The 23,124-nt window shown below is 35.1% G+C and overlaps 1 protein-coding gene across 17 annotated transcripts in view; it reads right to left on the bottom strand.

The window, feature by feature from the left end:
- The window catches only part of TCF12 (transcription factor 12), a 376,442-nt gene that overhangs the window by 52,267 nt on the left and 301,051 nt on the right, over positions 1–23,124 (bottom strand). For 14 of the 17 annotated variants that reach the window (XM_025389607.1, XM_025389614.1, XM_025389605.1 and 11 more), the window contains 4 exons: positions 10,424–10,529; positions 9,251–9,390; positions 8,827–8,971; positions 7,697–7,761 (listed from right to left, as the gene is read on the bottom strand). In XM_025389607.1, the coding sequence (XP_025245392.1) occupies positions 7,697–7,761; positions 8,827–8,971; positions 9,251–9,390; positions 10,424–10,529 (456 nt within the window). Of the gene's footprint in view, positions 1–7,696; positions 7,762–8,826; positions 8,972–9,250; positions 9,391–10,423; positions 10,530–22,105; positions 22,691–23,124 lie in introns of those variants that run through there. The other 3 variants (XM_025389618.1, XM_025389619.1, XM_025389622.1) reach the window with 2 other exon arrangements.

The following is a 23,124-nucleotide window of genomic DNA, read 5'->3' as shown; positions in this document are numbered from 1 at the left end:
TCAAAACACTTTGGGAGGATCTAGTAACAGAGAGATAGTATAAGATCAATATTAGGCTGGGCACGGTGGCTCACGCCTATAATCCCAGCACTTTGGGAGGCTGAGGTGGGCGGATCACCTGAGATCAGGAGTTTGAGACCAGCCTGGCCAATATGGTGAAACTCTATCTCTACTAAACATATAAAAATTAGTCGGGGTGTGGTGGGCAACTATAATCCCAGCTACTCGTGGGGTCTGAGGCAGGACAATCGCTTGAATCTGGGAGGTGGAGGTTGCAGTGAGCTGAGATGGAGCCACTGCACTCCAGCTTGGGTGACAGAGTAAGACATCGTATGAAAAAAGAAAAAACATATCAGTATTATTGGTTTTTAAGTTGTTACCTTTTAAAACATTCATAGGACATGTGGTAAATTAGCTTGGAAAGGTACATTTTTGTTCTTAGTGGCTTTGCACACATACATTGATTTATTTCAACCACATAAGTAAATTAGGGAAGGTCATCAAACTTCAACAAAAACAAAATATGTTTCAACGTACCTTTTCCTTTTCTTTCTTTTTTTTTGAGACAAGGTCTTACTCTGTCACCCAGGTTGGAGTGCAGTGGTGTAATCATGGCTCACTGCAGCCTCAACTTCCTGGGCTCAAGCAATCCTTCCACCTCGACTTCCCAAGGAGCTGGGACTACAAGCCCCCACCACCACACCCAACATTTTTGTATATTTTGTAGAGATGGGGTTCCGCTATGTTGCCCAGGCTGGTCTTAAACTCCTTGAACAAAGAAGCGATCTGCCTGCTTTGGCCTCCCAAAGTGCTAGGATTACAGGTGTGAGCCATCGCACCTGGCCCTCAACATACCTCTTTACCACTGTAAACCACCATTTCTTATGCTCAAAATTCAAATAATTATACCATTTATGAGCAACTGATGCTTATCTTTATGAAATATGTCTTGACTACAATTTTGGCAAGGGAAGGAAAGGTTGATAACACTGATGGTGGATGGATGAGCGAGAAATTTTCAGTTCTATGCAAAACTGTGATTATTACAAAGTAGCCCAACTCATGAAGCAGCATTTTCTGTCACATGCTCCTGCTTACACTGTATTTCTAATCATCTACATTTGTTTGTTACCTGTTTTTTTCCTTTCCCATGGTAAAATATAAGCCCCAGAAGAACAAGGAATTTGTCTTATTAATGTAGCCTCAGATTCCACAAGAGTGCAGATAAATGGTGAGGGTTCAATGTATAGATATACAGCTGTCATTAAGAATGAAAAGCATAATCCTTGCTAGGAATTTCCATTTAAGTGCTTCTTTTCAGTCCTTGTATTTGATAAGGTCCCTAGGGTCCACCTATTTCACTCTTCCATTTCCTTTAATGTATGATTCCCCAGAGTTCTAGTCTCAGTTTTCTTTCTTTCTTTTTTTTTTTTTTTTTTTTTTTTTTTGAGACGGAGTCTCGCTGTGTCTCCCAGGCTGGAGTGCAGTGGCGTGATCTCGGCTCACTGCAAACTCCGCCTCCCGGGTTCACGCCATTCTCCCGCCTCAGCCTCTCAAGTAGCTGGGACTACAGGCGCCCGCCACCACGCCCGGCTAGTTTTTTGTATTTTTAGTAGAGATGGGGTTTCACCATGTTAGCCAGGATAGTCTCGATCTCCTGACCTCGTGATCCACCCGCCTCGGCCTCCCAATGCGCTGGGATTACAGGCTTGAGCCACCGTGCCCGGCCTTCAGTTTTCTTTCATTTACCTGTGCTTTATCTCTTGGTAATAGTAATCTTTGTCAAATATCAACTAACACATCCAGGTGAATGACTCCTAAATTGATACCTCTCTTGTCACACTGGTTGCTAGACTTTTCTATCTGGACATGCTCTTTTTTCATCCCAAGCTCAGTTATGTCCAAACCTAAATTTTATATTACTACCCTAAGCTTCCCATCCTTCTCATCTCTTTTCTTCTACTTAGGTTAGCAGCACCATGCTTATGGTTACCATAAGTACTCTCTCCTCTTTTCCTCTACTACTCTCTCTTCCCTCTGGAGACACCAATATCCACAATTCTCTAATGTTTCTGGGACAGGCACATGTCATAATCATTGCCATGACACCACTTTAAATTTTTACTCAAATTTGTGGCTGGACTACTTAAGTGTTTATATTTCTAGTTACTTCCCTCTCTTTCCATCCTATACATAATTGCCCTGAACTACTCAAATGTACTCAAAAACTTTTTTTTTTTTTTTTTTTTTTTTTTTTGAGACAGTCTTGCTCTGTTACCCAGGCTGGAGTGCAGTAGCATGATCTCAGCTCACTGCAACCTCCGTCTCCCAGGTTCAAGTGATTCTACTGCCTCAGTCTTCCAAGTAGCTGGAATTACACAGGCTTGTGCCACCACCCCCGGCTAATTTTTGTGTGGTTTTTTTTCCCTCTTGTTTTGTTTTTTTTTTTTTTGAGACAGAGTTTCACTCTTGTTGCCCAGGCTGGAATGCAATGGTGCGATCTCAGCTCACCGCAACCTCTGCCTCCTGGGTTCAAGCTATTCTCCTGCCTCAGCCTCCCGAGTAGCTGGGATTACAGGCATGCACCACCATGCCAGGATAATTTTGTATTTTTAGTAGAGACGGGGTTTCTCCATGTTGGTCAGGCTGGTCTCGAACTCCCAACCTCAGGTGATTCCACTGCCTCAGCCTCCCAGCCCTTATAATCTACTTTTAACCTACATACCCTATTATGCAAACAAAATATTTTTTCATTTGCTAAACACAGCCTGTCATCCTTTCAGAACGCTTGTTTCTTAACCTCTCCCAGATGGAATTCTACTTATCAAAGTTCAGTTCCAATGTCACTTCCCCATTTAAACATTTTCACCTTCCTTATACTCTTAGAAAATAGTATGAACTTCTCTTTGCTCTTTTACTTCACACTGTGTTATACATTATCATTATTTGTGTATCTGTCTTCTCTCCTTGACTACAAGCTCTTTGAAGACAGGAAACTTATACTGGTCAACATTGAATCCATTATTGTATGCCAGTATCTTGTACAAGCAGGTGCCCAATGTATGTATTTTTAACTTGAGCGATTAAACTACAACTGAAATTTCCTATAATACTAACTGATAAAAAGCAGGACTCAATAAATGGTAGTATTTATCTTGGTATTTATACAATGTGGGTCAGCAACAGAAATACTAAGGGCAAAAGAGCTTGTTATAAATATGACTTAATTTCAAATCAGTTTTATGGCATAAGCTTTGAGAATAATCATATGGTGAGGTTTCACTATTTCTGGGAATTAGTGTTGATGTACTAAGCTGTCCATATCACACTGTTAGGTAGGCATGGGCTTTTGAGGGTAGAAATGGACTACCAATCCCGATTTTCCTTGAAAACTCTGTCCTTACACTTAAAACAATCCCTAACCATGTCAACAACTGGTGAAAGCTCCTTTATATCAAGGAAAGAAAGTAATAGTTTAGAGTCATATAAGAGCACTATCTTTAAATGACTTAGTGAAATGCCCCAATGCTGTATGTAAAATTGGTGTAAACTTAAAAAAAAAAAAAAAATCACTGTCTGAACAGGAGAAGCAGCACCAAAAACATATCAAGTATAAAAATAAGTCATTTCTGATATTTTTTCCAAAAGCAGCTTCTCTATTTGTACAATAAAAGCCAACTTTTTCACTCATCCATCACAGTCACTGGCTCTACTTTACCAGTTAAAGTGATGACAGACAGAATTGTTATCAATACTTTTCCTAAATTTACAGATAGCCCTGTAAGTTACAGGCCTTTTTAAAAAATCACTTTTACTTTCATAAAAAGAATGTCTATGGTGGGAGAGGAGGAGCAATACATTTGAAAAGTATGATAACACAGCCTATTGGATCACAGGTCATTTCACTAAGCTTTATATCTGAGTGTTTATTTTATTACCAAATCACAAACAAATCATACTTATTCTATAGAAATTGTGCTACTTTAAGTTCTAAACACAGGCTTTATTTGGCAGAGTACTCTAAATCAGGAATACGTTTCTTTTCATACTTCCTGGCCTTAAAAGAACTCCTACACTGATGTTTGAAGGTAAGAATAAAAAGAAGAAAAAAAATCAGTTACTTAAAAAAATAGGGGTAAAGAGTGATTTAGAGTCTAGAGTCTAAACAAAGTAAGCACTCATTCTGCATGCAGTCCATGGTCCTCATACTGTTAAATGACCAATAATGAGTAACTCCCAATACCTTCTGCCAGGCTTAAACGGTAATATGCCTCATTTTACTCCAACAAATGAGACTCCTCCTCCTATCAGTCATGGTCTATTCCAATCAGCAGGGTGCCAATAAGCCAGAGGCTAATGAAAAGGGCTTTAGACAAAAAAGAAACAATGGACTGCTACCAAGCCGAACCCCGGAACTGTGAGCCCAATTTTTTAAACACTACAGTGCACATTTCAGTTAATCTTTATTATGCTAATGTTATTGAGTCTAAGGAACAAAGAAAGTTATTTCATGAATTACTTTTAAACATCAACTTCCCTGAATTTTCTTTTCTTTTGTTAGAGACTACTGACCATTTATCCAGATTAATACACACACACATACACACTCTCTCTCTCTCTCTCTCTCTCACTTTTTCCCTTGCTCTGAGGTAGAAATCAAAACATAAATTATCACAAAGAAGTCTGATATAATCAACAAAGTTAAACAGTCTTCTTGTTTGATCTCCTCTAAATTAAAGACCAAGTGTTTTGATATGGTATTAGGCACTGAAATAAACCAGATGTTTCTTCCTCTATATAACTCTCCACGGGCACAATCTTAAAGGGTTATTGTCTGGCAAACGTTCAGGGAAACACATTAGAAATGGCACGAATATCCAGATTTTCCTTTCCTTCTATCTACCCTAGTTTTTCTTTCTTTCTCTCTCTTTTTTTTTTTTTTTTATCTAAACTAATGCATAATCCACAGGGCTTTGGGAACTTTGTGTAAATACTTTCATGTACAATTCTCTTTCTTGCTATCCTGAGATTAAGACCACAATTATCCAGGCTTAAACCTAAAATAAAGGAACCTTTGCAAATGCATTATCTGGCCTTACATGTTTAATCACACAGTATTCTGTGTGCTCTTTAATACCTAAACTGAAGAACAAAGGTTGTACCCTCTGATGTTTCACAATATGAAAGATCTTTTAAGACATATATCAGACAATTGGGGAAATAGAATTACTTTTTAATGACAATAGCATAGTGTTCTCCATCTAAAACCAGATGCTATATTAAAAGCGTCACATTCTAAAGAACTTAAAATTTCAAAATAGTCAGTGTCACCATTTCAAAAGATCTATAATACCTGACATAAAATTATGATATGCATGTCAGACTCTCAAATGTAATCCTCATTAAGTTCCTTCTCCTCATCTCTTCTAATCCTTCCTATCCCCAGATAATATAATGTTTTTCTTTTTCAGTACATTTTGAGTGCACTAAACATATATTAAAGTGAATGTGCGTCTGTAAGGAAAGTTGGAAAAAGAATGTATTTGGGGAGGTGTCCGGCTAGGAAGTGGGGAAGCAGATGGATTGAAGGAAGGGATTTGAAATGTGCAGACTATGCCATGCAGTGATGGAGCAGATGGAATGCATCACCGTCAGCTATGACAGAAATGATTTATGGAATGACCTGGCTGCTCCTGCCTAGTAACAACACAGGATGACAGAGCTGAGTTTCCATGACAACCAAAGCCCACCCACTAACTAGATTAAACATTTCTTCACTGGATTCCATTCACAGTGAATTTGGGTTTTCTTTTCCAAATGCCATTTTGGTTTGGCTAGTATGCTGTTTATAATACGGGAAGATACTCAAAGATGTGAAGGGTAACAAAATGAACTTGAAGGGCCACTGAGAACATCACAAATTCTTGCCTGCCTATATGCCAAGGTTCCCTGATAGAAGCTTTTCTTTAATAAAATAAACAAACGACCTTTGAGAAAAAAAGCCCCCAAAATGCAGCTTATATTTTAAAAAGTTATTTAGCACTGAAAGTTCAAATGTTATTTGTCCTGCTACATGTGAAATATCAGTTACTAGATTCTTCCAGAATCAGGAGAAGGAATATGGCAAGCCAATCAAATACCTGGGAACCTCTCAGGTTTAGTATAGAATAAAATTTTCTTCCTAAATAGGTCATTTTCATCAGGTGACAGTAAGTTGAGAAAAGGGTGAGATAATTTTCTTTCATTCTCATCAATACCCTGTAAGAAAATTACCATAGCACTGCACTTTCTGGATGTATGGAGCAGTGGTTAGGAGCAGAGTCTGAAGCAGGTCTGATCAGGGTTCTAATATATATGGGCTTTATCCATGCTAGCTTATGAGTCCCCTAGGGCAAGCTGCTTAATCTTTCTGAGCTCAAGTTACTTAACCTTTTAAACCGTAGTTCCTCATCTGTAACGTGGGGATAACAATGCCAACCTTACAGGGCTTTCTTGAGGATTAAATGAAACAGGGCATGTAAATACTTAGTATAGGGCCTAGCACCTAGTAAGCATTCAAATTATAGCTGATAAATTTTGTGGGTTTTGTTATTATCATTACTATTATTATTATATGATCCAAGACAGAACTCAACAAACATTCACTGAGCTCCATTTTGTGTGTGCTTCATCTCTACTGTGTAGTAGATGAGTCTGACTTGGCTTCATTTTCCAAGAAGCTAGTATTCAGCTGTAGAGAAAAATTTATTTACAGAAACAATATACAAAGAGGTTTATCTCCTTAAATATTCAACAGTTGCTTCCTACTACTCAGGTATTAAAAGTGCTCTGCCTTCTCCATGAATGGCAATGAATGTATCTGCAAGTTAATTGTACTTCATAGAAAATAAAAGACAATTCTGTGGGAATTATAAGAAGCATACTGCTCAGAAAACAAGAAGAAAAAAAATCATCTAAAGTGAAATTTTAGCAAGTGCAAACCACAAGTGCCCCTTTTTAATAATTAGATTTGAATCTGTTGTAGATTTACTGAAAAATGCTCTCCCTTCTAGTTTTGGCATTCTGAAAGAAGAGATTTTAATGTTTTAAGAATCAGATATTAAAATATAATCACTGCTTTGTCATTAATGTTCTGATGTGATGTATGTGAACTAGTTGCTCAAGAAAATACTATCGGAGTCCTTCAAATCAGTTTTACTCATTTTAGCATGATTCTTCAATGAATCTGGCTTTTTTGCAGAGAAGGCTCTCATTTCCTATCCCTTGAGTAAATTAGGTGCAGTTGACCTTTTGAAAAAAAAAAAAATACCGTACATAAAATGCTTTTGATCTTGGAAAAGCTCCTTATAAAGGCACTTCATTCTCTGGATCAGAATACTGAGTTATCTTTCGTGGCTCCAGTTGACTTATATTAATGGGCCACTTACTAACTATGTATTTAGAAGAAATAGATTTAATGATTATTCTTGGCAGTTTGTGCTTTAGATGACTTCTTTTTCCTCTTCCCAGCATTTGCTGTACCATAGGCATAGCATTTAAGGGCACATATCAATACAAACCGAGAAAAACTCTAAATGTGTAATGAAATTGATTTTGTTACATCTACACTCTTTAGATACTTATCACCTACAAAATCTAATCACTGTATTCAGCAGTGTAAAATTCATTCAGTAGAATGTGTAACATCAATACTTACAGATGCCAAAGCCTTTCCAAGTGCATCACCTGTCTGTGAGCTTCCAGCAGCATTCCCTCTGGTTCCTGGATATTTCATAGAGAAACAAATCAAGAATTTTACCAGCAAATATATTTTAGTACTCTGCCATTATTTCAAGGGTGTTCTCTATTGCCATCTCACATCCATTACAATAAACTAGGAAATACTCTGCATGTGTTGTACTTATTAATAAAGATGAGTTCTTTACCAGTCTCTATATTGATGAAAATAAAAAAGCTTCTTGTGTTCCTGTCTTTCACTTTTAAATTCAACACCAAAAAATATACTGAAAGAGGGGCCAAGGCCAGGTGCGGTGGCTCATGCCTGTAATCCTAGCACTTTGGGAGGCTGAGGCAGGCGAATCTCTTGAGCCCGGGAGTTCAAGGCCAGCCTGAGAAATGTGGAGAAACCCCACCTCTGCTAAAAATGGAAAATTAGCTGGGCGTGGTGGTGTGTGCCTGTAGTCCCAGCTACTTGGGAAGCTGAAGCTGGGGGATCACCTGAGTCTGGGGGCGGAGGTTGTAGTCACAGAGTGAGAGAGCTGAGAGAGTGAGACCCTGTCTCAACAACAACAACAACAACAACAACAACAACAACAACAAGGCCACGTGTGGTGAGTCATGTCTATATAATGCTAGCATTTTGGGAGGCCGAGGCAGAAGGATCACTAGAGGCCAAGAGTCTGAGACCAGCCCTGGCCACATAATGAGATTCTGTCTCAACAAAAAGTGCAAAAAAAATTAGCTGAGTATGGTGGTACATGCCTGTAGTCCCAGCTACTGGGGAGGCTGAGGCAGGAGGATCACCTCCTCAACCTTGGAGATTGAGGCTGCAGTGAGTCATGAGTGTGCCAGTGCACTCCAGCCTGGGTGACAAAGACAGACTCTGTCTCAAACAAACAAACATACATACATATATACACACACACACACACACATAAATATATATACACATATATAAATATACACCCATAGATATACAAAATTATATACATATATAAATATATATACACACATATATATAAATAAAAAAATATATAAAAAGATATGGGGGTCACTGAAAATCCCCAAACTAGGTTTTAGGAAGTTTTGCCAACTCATAAAGCTCACCTAGAATGCTATCTGATCCATTGATGGGAGGAGTGTGTGAGGCAGCAACATAAGGTGAACTGCTGGTACTGCCGCGATGAAAGCTGGACATTGGTGGAAGACTCGTGTTTATGTCTGTTGGTGAAACTGAATGTGGAGGATAACTCTAGATGGAAAGAGATACGATCTATTAAATATATTTTCTGAATAATATTTACATATAATGGACAACTATAACAGGTCAAAAAGAGCATTTATAAGTTAGCAGCTGAAGAGTGCTACTTATAGTCATTTATTTTTTAAAATGGCATGGTAAATGCGGTAAGCCTTGAAGTACTTCAAACCTCAGAAGTTTTGGCAGAATTAGATTTTACACTTCTAATCCAAAATGAAACACAAGTGAGGACAAAGTGTTGCTGTACCCTAGTCATGTGTTATAGCCTACCAAGCGGTCATGTGAATGAAGGTTGCCATAACTACTGGATTGAGACATGTGGGAAGTGGAGGTCCCCAGAATTCCACCAAAACCAGGCTGGCTCATCCCATTTGATGAACTCCAAAGGTCAGAAGAATTGTGGGTCCCATCTAAGACAAAAAGAGAAATACAAAATTTTCCTTAGCTAAAATTTTTCTTGTATTTTGATGTTGCTTATAAAAATTCAAGGGGTACCCTCCAGATATTTTTCCTCCCTTTTCCAACCTAGTCTTCTACCCACTTTTCTTCCCTCTAAACTGTAAAATTACCATTTAAAAAGGAGAAATTAACATATTAGTTAGGGAAAAAAGTAATCTAATCTGTAATAGGCAGGCCATTATAAAAATCTTCAGAAGATCTAAATTCGTATCAAGGAAGATAATAAAAATTCCAAATTTGGAAATAGGCTAGATTTATTTTTAGTTAAGTGGTATACTCATAAATACACAGAAAGTTATTAATCCATAACATGCAATGTGCATAATATTAAACATTTTGAAACTGTGGAATAAAGAAGTTTCTCTAAGAGTAAAACTAAGTAATTGATAATTACCACATTATAGTTAGCTTTCAAATGAAATGTGTTAGCAATGACTTCACTCAACAATATAAAGTCAAGGAACCATTTATGTAGTAATTTATTGCTCCCATATATTTGCTTCCCATAGTACAAAACCACAGGAGACCAAATAAAAATGATTTGCTAGACATGAAGTAAAGGAAATGCAACACTTTTTCTCTCTTAACAGGTCTTACTCTGTTCTATGATATTCACTCTTTCTTTATATTGGTAATGCTAGGCATGATATGAATCCATAAATGAAGCAAGAAACTAGAGTTAACAACTTTCATACACTTAAATTCTAAAACGAGCAAGAACAGCTCTATTTTTTTCAATTTAAGACCTTTATAAATTCAATCAATACTGGAACAGCACGCCAACGGTTTGCTAGATAATTCAATTAAATTGCAGTCAGTAATAAACAGCACTGGAAAATTATAAAGCTAAATTTTAATTTCCTTTAGCCAAAAAAATACCTAGATAAGGCCTGAATATAGGTATTCTCTTTCCTAATACTTTAAAATACTGGCTGATATACAGATGACTGCAGTAGTATTTGGCAGTTGTTTGGTAGTACTTACCTTGCATAAAGAAAGTGCTAGCGAACATACTGGTTGGTGGCTTAGGAGATGGATAACTAGGAGATTCACGGTTGAAATCATCTGAATTTGGGGATGGTGCATATACCTTAAAATTAAATGGTACATTTAATTAAAATGTAAATGACTACCATATTACTTACATAAAATGAGTTCTATATTCTCTAAGGGGCTTAAAAAGGCCTATCTAATTTTTACAAAGGGCTACCACAAACGAAAAGAATATTGCCTTAAATCCACATAAATAATGTCAAACTTAATTACCATCCACATGTTTTTTTTTAAAACTGGTTATTAGAGAAAAATACAACTCTAAATATCTCTGTAATGCATCTTAGTATGACAGTTACACCAAGTGACTGAATAAGCACTGAACTGGCTTACAAAACACAAACCTCACGTAGGCTCATGATTCAAAATCTGATGGAGCAAACAAATGTCCTTTGAATACAGCATAGCATAAAACCTGGGTTCATAAAATTCATTCTGTTCAGTGTTACAAGATTCACCAAATAAAATCAAAATGAGTTTGATTAAACGTTGCTATCTTTGTTATAATTAGAAGGTAACTATCAAAGGCACAACACTTCTTAACTTGGTAGAGTTAGGAACTTCCTTAACTTGGTAGAGTTAGCAAATAAATTAAAAACACATTGCTAGTACACTTTCAAGTCTGGCAAAGCTTTAAGAAAAATCTCATTTAATTTATTAGAGCAGTATTAATTTCCTTTGATAAACCCTTGCTTTTAGATAAGCAAACTGCAAACATTTTGAATTAGCAAATGGCCAACATTTGCATTCCTCTGGAAAACTAAATGGGCAGCCAAATAACCTTAATGATGAAAATGTGATCACACTATTCTCTTAACTACTGAAACACAGGTGGAAAACAAATAATATCTAAAGTGATACACAGTCTACAAAAGTCGACCAGAAGTCAGGAGGAAGAGAAAGCTAAGCTATTGTGAGCAGTGAATGAAATAAACTAATTTTGTTTTAGTTTGAAGTGATACATCCATTAAATTCAACAAAATAAAAATTTTAAATGTTGATTGAAATAGAATAACATTAAAATTATGGAAGCATCTATTATAAAAATCATATATCAATTTGTTTGCATAAGCATAGAAAATTTCTAGAATTACACACAAGAAACCTGACAGTGGTTAGTTACATCGTTAGACTGTGAATTGGGAAGGAGGACTTTTACTTTATGTTCTTCTACATAATTTGATATTTTACCCCAAGTTTAAGGAAGCGCACCAAGATTAAAATGGGATCCCAACTTTTTATTTACATAAACTGTCAATTATATTAATTTATTCTTTCTTGGAGGTATTAACTGTAAAGACCTCTTGCAAATTACCCTAATCTTCCCAAGACTCAATTCCCTCTTTTGTAAAATGGTGTTAACACTGCTTGCATGAGGAGATTGATGGACAGATCAGATGAGATTATATATAAAATGTTTAGCACAGTGCTTTGTACAAAGTATGCAGGCAATAAGTATTAGCTAACAGTATCATCTTTCATTCTAATAGGAGCAGTTATGTTGCTAAATATTACCTGTTCAATACTCAAATGCTGTTCCTTACAGTGTTTGTCTAACGTGAGCCTAGTTATATACACAGTTTATTCTAAATAAAAGGAGGCCGGGCGCGGTGGCTCAAGCCTGTAATCCCAGCACTTTGGGAGGCCGAGATGGGCGGATCACGAGGTCAGGAGATCAAGACCATGCTGGCTAACACGGTGAAACCCCGTCTCTACTAAAAAATACAAAAAATTAGCCGGGCGAGGTGGCGGGCGCCTGTGGTCCCAGCTACTCGGGAGGCTGAGGCGGGAGAATGGCGTGAACCCGGGAGGCGGAGCTTGCAGTGAGCTGAGATCCGGCCACTGCACTCCAGCCTGGGCGACAGAGCCAGACTCCGTCTCAAAAAAAAAAAAAAAAAAAAAAAAAAAAAGGTAATTTTTACTCTGTGTGCTGGTCCTGATAATGCTAGCACAGGTGATTTTTTTTAATGGACTGGCATTGAGGTTTGTTTCCTACCTTTCACATCCCAGAGATAAAAACATGCATCTGTGGTACCTGAGAAGTCTTGGAAAAGATACAGTATATTCCTAAGAATTATCTAGAAGGATCCCCTAGTTTGAGGAATATGGCAGATAAAATGGTTTGTTCATCACACATATTAAACATACTTTTCTGGTTTAAACGTATTTCACAAATGATTGTGTTGAAATAAAATAACTGACTATATACAAATGTGTCTGCAACGTATTGTACAGCCTGATAGGCAGATAAGGTTTTCAGGAAAGGAACTTTGGACTATTTTCTTTTAATCAAGTTTCATCTTTTAAACTTAGCCCTAGCTAGAAATCCTTGTGTCCCCTTTCTATATAGATTTCCTCAAGCCAAGCTAAAACCACGAACAACAACAAAATAGAATAAATCCATAGAACTATCCAGAAAATACAATGAGAATCAAATTTAGAAGACAGCACCTGAACATATGCTTTCTATCACAAATGTGTACTTACTATACACACCATCCTTGATATGTATGGATGAAATATAAAATTCTCTAATTCCATCTAGGTTATAGACTGAAACAGTATGTAAGACTCTCATACTTGATATTTACGAAAACACTCCAGTTTTGATGTGTCATTTTACACAAAAATGGACATAATTTGTCAGTTTAAGTTTTTACATAATTTATCAATTTATATTTCTTTATCCTTATTCCCATTCAATTCACTGTATTCCACACATTAATATACTTACATTTTTAAAATTTGAAGATGGTTACAATTACAAAAGGAAGTAAAAGGATAAACTTTACTGATTTACAAATCACTGCTAAATAAAAGAGAATATGCTGATCAGATAATGGTTTATTGACGGTTGTCATGGAAAGCAAGAAAACTAAGAAAAACCACACAAAGCACAGAGACTTGCCTTCCCTTACTCAAAAAGTTTGAAGTTGTATGGAGAAAATGGCACATTTTAGAGGTAAAGTTTCTTTTTAATGCTATATCTTTCAAACAGGTTTTGAAAACAATGGACTTTTCAAGGACAGACCTTATAAATGAAAATGGCAAAAAAAAAAAAAAAAAAAAAAAGAAAAACAAACACAAAAACAAAAAACTCCTACTATATTATTTTCGTACTAACACGAGTTCAAAATTTTTATACTAAGAATGTTTTGAAATACATGGCTTTCAAAGAGGTACATTTACCAGCATTTCTAACACAGGCTAAATAACTTTAGTTTTGGTATCTTAACTATAGCTTGCAAAAACATAGATGCAATGTTATGAAGCAGCAGTCGTGCCAGTCTTGATTTTTCAGATCAAAGACTTCTTGCGGCAAAGCACAACTGATGTGGTCTCAAAGGCTTTATTAACTCCAGATGTAGGGAAATAGTCAGCCAATTCCACAAAAAGAGCAAGTCTCTCTTAGTTACAATCAGTACTGGCCACAAATTAAAACCAGACTGCTTATGTCATCTGATCACCTGAACACAGATGCCAGTTTTTTCCCCCTCGTTAATGATCTAATCATTGGTTGAAATCTGAAGGATGATTTTGTATCATGACAATCAATCTTAAAATTAAGAGAAAGGAATATATATGCTTTAAGATGATTAAAATCTACCAGGAGTCTAGGAGTCAAACTATTTTAAAGAGAATAGAAAAAGGGTAAAATTAAGTAATTTAAGATGTTCTATTAAAATGTGGTAGACATTTTCTTTAGAATTCTATTCTCCTTTTCAGAATGCCAAGCTCACAGTAGCTACCATGGGACCAACTCTTTTCCCAAGCACTTATACTCTCCCCTGTAAGAATGGTGTTAATAGAAATTTTGGATGTGTAGTGAACAGACAGTTCTAACTTGAAAGAAGAAAATAGAAAATCTAATGGATACCTCCCCTTCATTATCAAGTCTGTTGAAAAGAACACATTCACATTAATAATATCTTGCATATCCTCATCAGACTCACCATAAAGCAACTTATAGCATACTTTGGGGATGAATATTTACGGTTACTCTTTACAGTGATAACCCAATTATCCTGGAAATGTTTTAGTTCATACAACAAATTTGAGTAAAACTGGCAAAGACAGATCTCTTTTTTCCTGCTCAGATGATTCAGTTTAGTCATATGGATAACCCCAAATTCAGGGCATATACTCTGTTCAACTCTAGAGGCTGGAGCTGTGTACCGTGCTCCCGATTTCTATACATCTTTCCTATAATTAATACTGGAAACATTCCTGTGAGGCAGGGAGGCATAATGACTTTCTGTTACTGAGAAAAAATGCAAAGACGCAGAGGTTTTGCTAAAGAAGATAGTTCTTTTTATCTAGTCACATTCAGTGATAAGACAGAGTTAAAGCAAGATGTGATTATCCATACTTCAAAAAATAGATCCACAGCCTATGTGGTGGCATTTTCCAAGTGATGAAGAGACAGGAATTTTCTTTAGTATGTGAGAATAGTTATATATCCTAATTGAGATACCCTTCCAGAGAAAATGAGAAGAATGCTTTACATGAGTATTGTCCAACAGATTTCTGTGATGATGGAAATGTTCTGTATCTATGCTGTACAATACAGTAGCTATTAGTCACATGACTATTGAACACTTGAAATGTGGACAGTGCAGTTGAGAAACTTAATTTTAAATTTTATTTTATTTAATTTAAATACCATTTGTGGCTACTGGTTACTATACTGAGCAAGACAGATTTAGATCCTTCTTATCCAGCAGTTTAAGATTATATAAATTATTTTGAAATATATTCTAGAATTCTTAAAAACTCCAAGGCCTATGAAAACCAAAGTCAGCCTACATTCTGAAACATTTTGAGAACACCTTCACCTAATTTGGAATAAAGAAGTATGGAGAAGGCTATCTACTTTTCTGAACACGGTCTGACACAGAACTAATTACCAAGATTTCATTATGTTTGGGCTTCTATTAGATCTTCTGTCAAGATGGTTTGAATAGCTGTTCTCTTTAAGTTCCAATATGTTCAGTATCATTAAACACTTTAACACATGCTAATGTGGGCCTCAAATATGTGAAAGGTCTGTGCTAATAACAGAAATTATACTCAGCATAATTTACATCAATTTACCAAAATAACAAAACATAACAAAACTATTTGGCTAACTTGCCCTGCCATAATAATTTTAAAATGAAAATATGATATTATATTCAGGAACATCCACTTTATCCGGTATCTTATATAATTACATTTAGTATTAAACAATAAAAACTTTACTAGATCTAGCTAAGTATCTGAAACCTGAAAAAAAAAAAAGGTCTAGGTCAATGAAATATTAATAAAAGAATATCCCAACCCAGGCCAAACCCTATATTAAAAAACTGTAATTAAGACTCTAGGCCTATAATTTTAAGAATATGTACATTTAAGAGTCAGCACTAAAAAAACTAGGTAATTTTAAGATTTTTAGTGTTTAAATTATTAATTAATTGATTAATCTACGCAAGTTCCACACGTAGCAATATATACAACCAATTTCTCTTTCTCAATTTTGTGGGATTGAAATTTAGTAAAAAGAGGCTGTTTTAAGAAGAATAAATAAAATTTTGCTTTAATAACTATACCCATTTGTATAAGAGTGCTAGGAAGATATCAGAGAAAATTAAAGACATTTCCTAAAAACCATTTCCTATATATTTTTCTGATCATTTTCAGATCATTCTGATCTGTTATTTTGTATGAATACCAATCTTATACATATTCTCAGATAAAAAGCATATATCCTTGGCTGGGCGTGGTGGCTCACACCTGTAATCCCAGCACTTTGGGAGGCCGAGGAGGGTGGATCATGAGGTCAGGAGATCGAGACCATTCTGGATAACACGGTGAAACCCCATCTCTACTAAAGATAATAATAATAAAAAATTAGCCAGTCGTGGTGGCGGACGCCTGTAGTTCCAGTTACTCGGGAGGCTGAGGCAGGAGAATGGCGTGAACCTGAGAGGCGGAGCTTGCAGTGAGCCGAGATCGCGCCACTGCCACTGCACTCCAGTCTGGGAGACAAAGCGAGACTCCCTCTTATTAAAAAAAAAAAAAAAAAAGAGAGAGAAAAAAAAGAAAAAGAAAAGCATGTATCAGTAACCTAAATGGTAACATTTAAAAATTTCTGAAACTTACGCCTTCTCACTTTCCTTGTTCCTTCTGTAATCAAAATTTAAACAATGCAATCCCAAAGAAAATAACCTAAAAATCTAGATAAATATTAAGATGAGTCTAATTTAATAATTCCCTAATATCTAAGAATATTTCAACAAATGACAGATTTGATAAATATCTCAATGCTTTCAGTATTTTCATATTACATAAAATGGCGAATTCTGCCATAAAATCCAATCTGCTACTACAGTTTTTAATGGTAATTTCAAGCCTGAGGGGGAAAATATTTAGATAGTTCCAGTAAAAATACCACAAGAACTGAAACCACAGGTATTATAAAGCAAAACGTCTGAAGTACAAAGACTGACTCAGGCACATACAAGCCATCTCTACAGAAAATTCTTTTTATCTAATTAGCCTGTTAAAAATGCAACTTGAAATTCTGCAAAAGGGAAAAATATGTGTTTATATTTTCAACAGTTTCCTAAGTAAAAGGACCAATATCTCTTTCCAAAAATTTCCAGAGACATGTTTATTTTCCAGGGAAAATAAAATGAAATTTCTTTTCTAACAACAGTAAGAAAAATGAATTCTAGTTTTCAGTACAAAGCATTTTAAAATCAACTGCTGCTCTTACTGTGTAACAAACACAGTTGAATATTACTGGTTTTCAACTGTGAGAAAAATTCCTTCTAAGCACATTTACATTAATCTTAAATTAATATTACTGGGCATATCACTGGTTTTCTAGGTAAATCAAGCACATTTTAATTAATCTTAAATTAACATTACCGGGCATATTACTGATTTTCTACGATAAGTGCTATCATTTTTCTAATAATCTCAATGTTTTTCTTGAATTATGGTTCTAAGGGACAGGGTTTGAAACTTGTTTGCTAGGATAATATACTGAACAAATCAATGACTGACACACATTACCTACCTACTTAAAAAAATTGAGATTCAACAATATTACACCTGATCCCCTTTGATATACAAGTAGAAAGAAACATAAATTTCTCTCAAAAACATTCATAAAGTTGACCAGTGACAACATACCCTCTAGTATGTAAAACTGTAGCAGGAGCTAGTTTTAACTCACTAGTATTTGTATTCACTTGAATCAAGAAAAGAAAACTTTCTTGAGCTCACACACTATAGTCTCAGATATTTTTGGTAAAGGGGAAAAATGCGAAGTAGGATTATGCTGAAGTCCTTGTCATTCAATGTCTTTAGCATTCTATATTAAGAGAGTTAAAAAATGACTTCATGTTTTCCCTATTATAAAAAATGTTAGATTTAACTCTTTTGGGCCCATGGACAGTCTGGAAATTTAAATTAATTTAATTGTATATTCTTCTCTCATGTTAACGAGTAATAAATATCCCAACGGAACACGAATACAGCTGTATACAGTCACGTTAGTTTTTGTTCTTTTATTAACTGAAAGTGTTTATTTTAAAAATAAGTCTTATAAGTATTTACAATGTAATCTTACTTACTTGCTACTCTAATTCTTACCAAAAAAAAAAAAAAAAAAAAATTCATTGGTAGGCAGGTGCCAAAACCATGGCTAAACCAATTTTCAGTATGATTAATTCTACTAGAAGAGGAGACTTGCTAAAACATATATGAAAGTTTTAATTTTAAATTCTTAAACAAAAGTTGATAAAAATCTGCTTGACTAACCACATCAATTAGTATTCATGAAATTGTTACTCTGACCACACATGCAAAAGATTTGTAAGAGTGGCTTAGTGTTTTTCCCGGTTACATTTTCTTTGCAATGTAGTATACATATGTATTTTTACATATCCAAATACACATTGGATCCAATGTAGTGTATTTTAATGTAAATGGTAGTTAGGATAAATTCAGTTTGACCCTTTGCTATAGAGAATAATTTACATGTCCTTGGATAAAGGAGAAAATGTGCTTCTGGGGGATTGACCTGGGTTCAAATTCTGACCTTAGTACTTACAAACTAGGTGAGGCTGAACCTCATTTTCCTTATTTATAAAATGAGCTAGTTACAGCTAAATGACAGTGGTTGTGAAAATTAAATCAGATAAACAAAGTTCTGAGCACAGTTCCTGGCAGAGAAGAGCCCTTACAATCACGTTAGTTTCTTTCTGTTTTTTCCCAGATTCCATTCAAAGAAGCTTAATATTCAAAATGTGTGTCTAGCATGAATTTTAAAACTTGGATTTCTGTGTTGTTTCTCAGAAGATTAAAATAATTTCCTCATACAATGAAAAGGCCATCATGTCTGTTCGTGTGGCAATTTTTATACCTGGAATACTCTATAGAATCTTTAGTCTAAAACCAAGAAAAATGGAGGCTGGTCAGAAAAATGGAGGAAGGCACTCCAAAATCTTAAAGGTAAAAAAAACATGAGAGTCCTTTTTTTCCCCCAAAACTTTTCCTTCCTTTGCTCTTAAGACTTTTCTAACTTTCTGTGTAAAGGACAAAATTTATTCAAATCAGCGAGAAAACTGAATTGCAGGCAGAGTTCTTTATAAAGAAGGAATCTCAGATATCCACTATTCTCTCCTATTTTTTATATTTCAAAACAGTATAAGGTGCAAAATAGTTTTAATTTTCATACTTACTATAAACCCATATTAATACCTTATAACATGATACAGAATATAGCTACACAAAAATTACATATAATACAAAACATTAACCCCTTCTCTTTTTAAGCAGTAGGAAAAATTGCATTAACATTTTTGGCTTTTCTTTTCTACACCTATATACCCAAGTCTGTTACATATCTAACAATACAATACTGGCCATACAATTTTAGGTAGCAAGATATCAAAAAGCTCTTTGGTCTTCAACTCAAAAACAAAAAAAGAAAAAAAACTGGAAAAAAGTGAAAGAAAGCTTTCTGTTTAAGAGCAGGCCACTTAGGGTTTGTCACTCTCTCATAAAACCTGAATGGGATGTTAAAAAGGAAACAATGTGAACTTATTATTAGCATTTCAAAATATTATTTTGTTCTATCATTTAAAAAATCTATAAAATGAGATTAAAGAGTTTAAATTTAACCTGTTCACCACAAGAAGTATATTAAAATTCTATAACTTAAGTGAAGACGTATATTTCACTTAGAGTCTAGAAATGTTAATGAAAGTGCTAGTTTTTACTTTAAGGCATTGACAAGTAGGTATTTCCCAATAGACACTAAAATAATACATTTATATAATCTTGAGACAATGTAATTACATACCATGATTTTCTTATTGAAGAAAACTGAAGTCATCACAAAATAATAATGTTGCTAATGATTTCTAATAATTACTAAAGAATAATTTTAAAAACTAGAGTTGAGTAAAAATAAAATACATACAAGTCTAGGGTCTTATGATTTGGAGAACTAAGTCAATATATCATCTCTTTATTTATGTATTTTTCCAGAACATGAAAGTCACCTTTGACCTGTATTAGGCACAGACTATCAATTTTTCCAGGCTACACTTCTCTACCATACCAGCTATGCCACCTACCATAAGCCTGGAAATACCACTATCAAAGCTCTCCCCACCCTACTCCCAATGTAGAACAAAGAGAAATGTAATACCATAACCTATGCTTTCGAAAGAATAAAATCTAAACTCACTTTGAGTTAGTCTTGAAGTTTCAGGGTCCTATGTAATTAATTTTGCTGAACTTATACACGTGCATGCGCACATCTCCCACCACACACATACCCACATACCATCTTCAGACTGTTTTACTTAAAATCAGACACAAAAGAAAATTATTTTCACATTTGAAAGACAGCTGGCAAGAAAATTACATAGAGATTAAATAATTCACTCATCCATCTAAATCTACTTCTTACATTATCCAAAGCTCTGCTTATATGGGCAGCTTGAACATATACTTTTTACTGAGTTTAAAGATGTTTTGACTTGCTTCTCGTCTTTTTTGAAAGCTTACCCAAAAGTTCACAACCAAACACTGGCCCAGTCCAGAGAGCCCTTACTAAAGCAGTCAGTAAATGAAAAAGTGCTTTTATTAGTTCTTCGTACCCTAGTTGTAGCCATAGGCTACTTTAAAACATTTCCAAGTGATAAAAAGGGAAGAGACAACCATATCTAATTTTAAGCCTATTTTAGTAAAATGTAATTGAATAATCTCTATAACTTAAAACATCAACATTAAAAATGCTCCCCCCTCCCCTTTCACTAAGCCCATATATGCATTTTTTCATAAGACATCTGAGGGTAAAATTATTTTTGAAAGATTTAGAAGGAAAACACTGAGTTTCTGACATAAACTAACACTGTTATTCATTAGTGTACCTTTTAGTAATATTTATCAAGTATCTTACAAAGATAGCTCCTATTGAAACTTTCAGAGTTTACTCTTTTTTTTAGAATATATAAAATCCTCTGGCTTACAGATTTTTTTGTAGAAACACAGTAAATTATTAACACTAGGTAATTAATTTAAAGAATAGAACTCTTGTTTAGCAAAACAAAAAAGTATTATTTTAAAACACCTAGTCACGTGCTTGCTATAAATCAACCAGAAGTACAGTGCATTCTTTGGAAAATGTATAAATGCATTCTTTTAAAAAATAGTGATTTATTTCATGAATCCACACAAGGTCAAAATTCTAGTTTGATTGGAAACAGATGGTATCCCAGAAAAGTCAGGCTCTGGACTTGAAACTCTAAACAGGAAATATGGCCCTTACTAGCTGACTGCTTCCCTAATCATTACCAGAGCTTCATACTTGTTATTTTTATGAATCTCCTAGATGACTTTCATCTTTTCCTTCCATCTACAAAGCATCAAATAATTCTCAATACATATGTGTGTATATACACATTTTACATAAGGATTTGTTTACAAGATACGAAAACATAAAAACAAATGTACTTTCAAGCTCATTGCTAGTAAAAATATCAGGCTAATAATAACTCAGAAGTTCAAGTTTATTTTCTACACTATCTTAAAAATAAAATGAAAGCCAACAATTATCGGGTAGCTATGTAGCAGACAGGACTTTACTGACACTACTTCTAAAGAAATCTACGATCTAGGCTGGGCGCGGTGGCTCACGCCTGTAATTCCAGCACTTTGGGAGGCCGAGGCGGGTGGATCACCTAAGGTCAGGAGTTCGAGACCAGCCTGGACAACATGGTAAAACCGTGTCTCTACTAAAAATACAAAAATTAGCCAGGCATGGTGGTTGGTGCCTGTAATTCCAGCTACTCGGGAGGCTGAGGCAGGAGAACCGCTTGAACCCGGGAGGGGAAGGTTGCAGTGAGCTGAGATCATGCCAATGCACTCCATCCTGGGTGACAGTGCAAGACTCCATCTCAAAAAAAAAAAAAAAAAGGAAATATACAATCTAATATATTGCAGAAAAAGATAAAACAAAATCTCACAGATTTTAATAAAAAGCGATTAATATATACTGCTTTCCATTAAACAAGTGAATTAGAAGCTATATGAACAAAGAAAAAGGCTTACCGTTTTCCCATTGTAGTAATACATCAAAGAATTGCTGCCCATTCCAGGGACAGGATAAGCACAATACATGTTGATTTTGAAAACGTTACTATTTGTAGCTAATGCACACAGCTTCTCTCCAAGACATATATCCAAACAGGCAAAGGGAGTAAGTCTTCAGTACTATGCATCCACACATGGATCTACTCAAAAGGAACTTATGCAAAATAGGACTGAACCAACTCACAGAGCACAGAGGGAGGGTTTATGCTGTAAGTAACCTCTTTCAATTTCTATCAACTCCTTGCATTGGTGGAGGATACCAAGAAGACAAAATTTGAGGTATTAAAAAAATACAAGTTACTTGTAAGTGCTAAATAGACAGATATGTCATGAATAAAAATAACCCAAGAAATTATTAGATTTGTCTCATATATACATATATACACACACAAAGGCAGGCAAACTGACAGATTTTCTGCTAATCTGTTTTTAGTTTTAATTAAATTAGAGCACTTGTGGCAGAGAAACCTAGCTTGCTACACCTCCAGCCTTACCATCTGGCATGGTCTAAAGTTGCTTCAACTTTGATAAACACATGATCAAGTAATCAGGAATTGGAAACACTGAATCATGTGTAACAAGAAGGATCTAGACAGTTAATCTTGTATAAAATCACTTCCTGGAGAAAGCGGACCATCATGCAAATACCTCTTAACCAGCTATAACAAACCATACTTTAAGTTACAAAAATTATGTTGAAGAAAATTGAAAAGAACACATTTTATTAAAAAGCGTAGTCCAAAAATCAGATAGATTATCTTGAAAATAAATTACCTGTTTCTAAAACCGAAACATTTAATAATACAGATTTTGTTATAAACCTCCTTGAATTCTTCATAAACACCAATTAAAAGTTCATAAGATCTTGCAATAGGATTGCTCTTAAAAAAAATCCACACATCTTTCATATAAAGTATGAAAGAATAAACTGAACAGTTTCCTATAAGTCTTTCCTCTGTTTGTTATTGTTCTTAATA

This window comes from Theropithecus gelada, chromosome 7a (assembly GCF_003255815.1).
Source record: "Theropithecus gelada isolate Dixy chromosome 7a, Tgel_1.0, whole genome shotgun sequence".
Lineage (NCBI taxonomy): Eukaryota > Metazoa > Chordata > Mammalia > Primates > Cercopithecidae > Theropithecus > Theropithecus gelada.
This window is presented reverse-complemented; position numbering and strand designations above follow the sequence as displayed.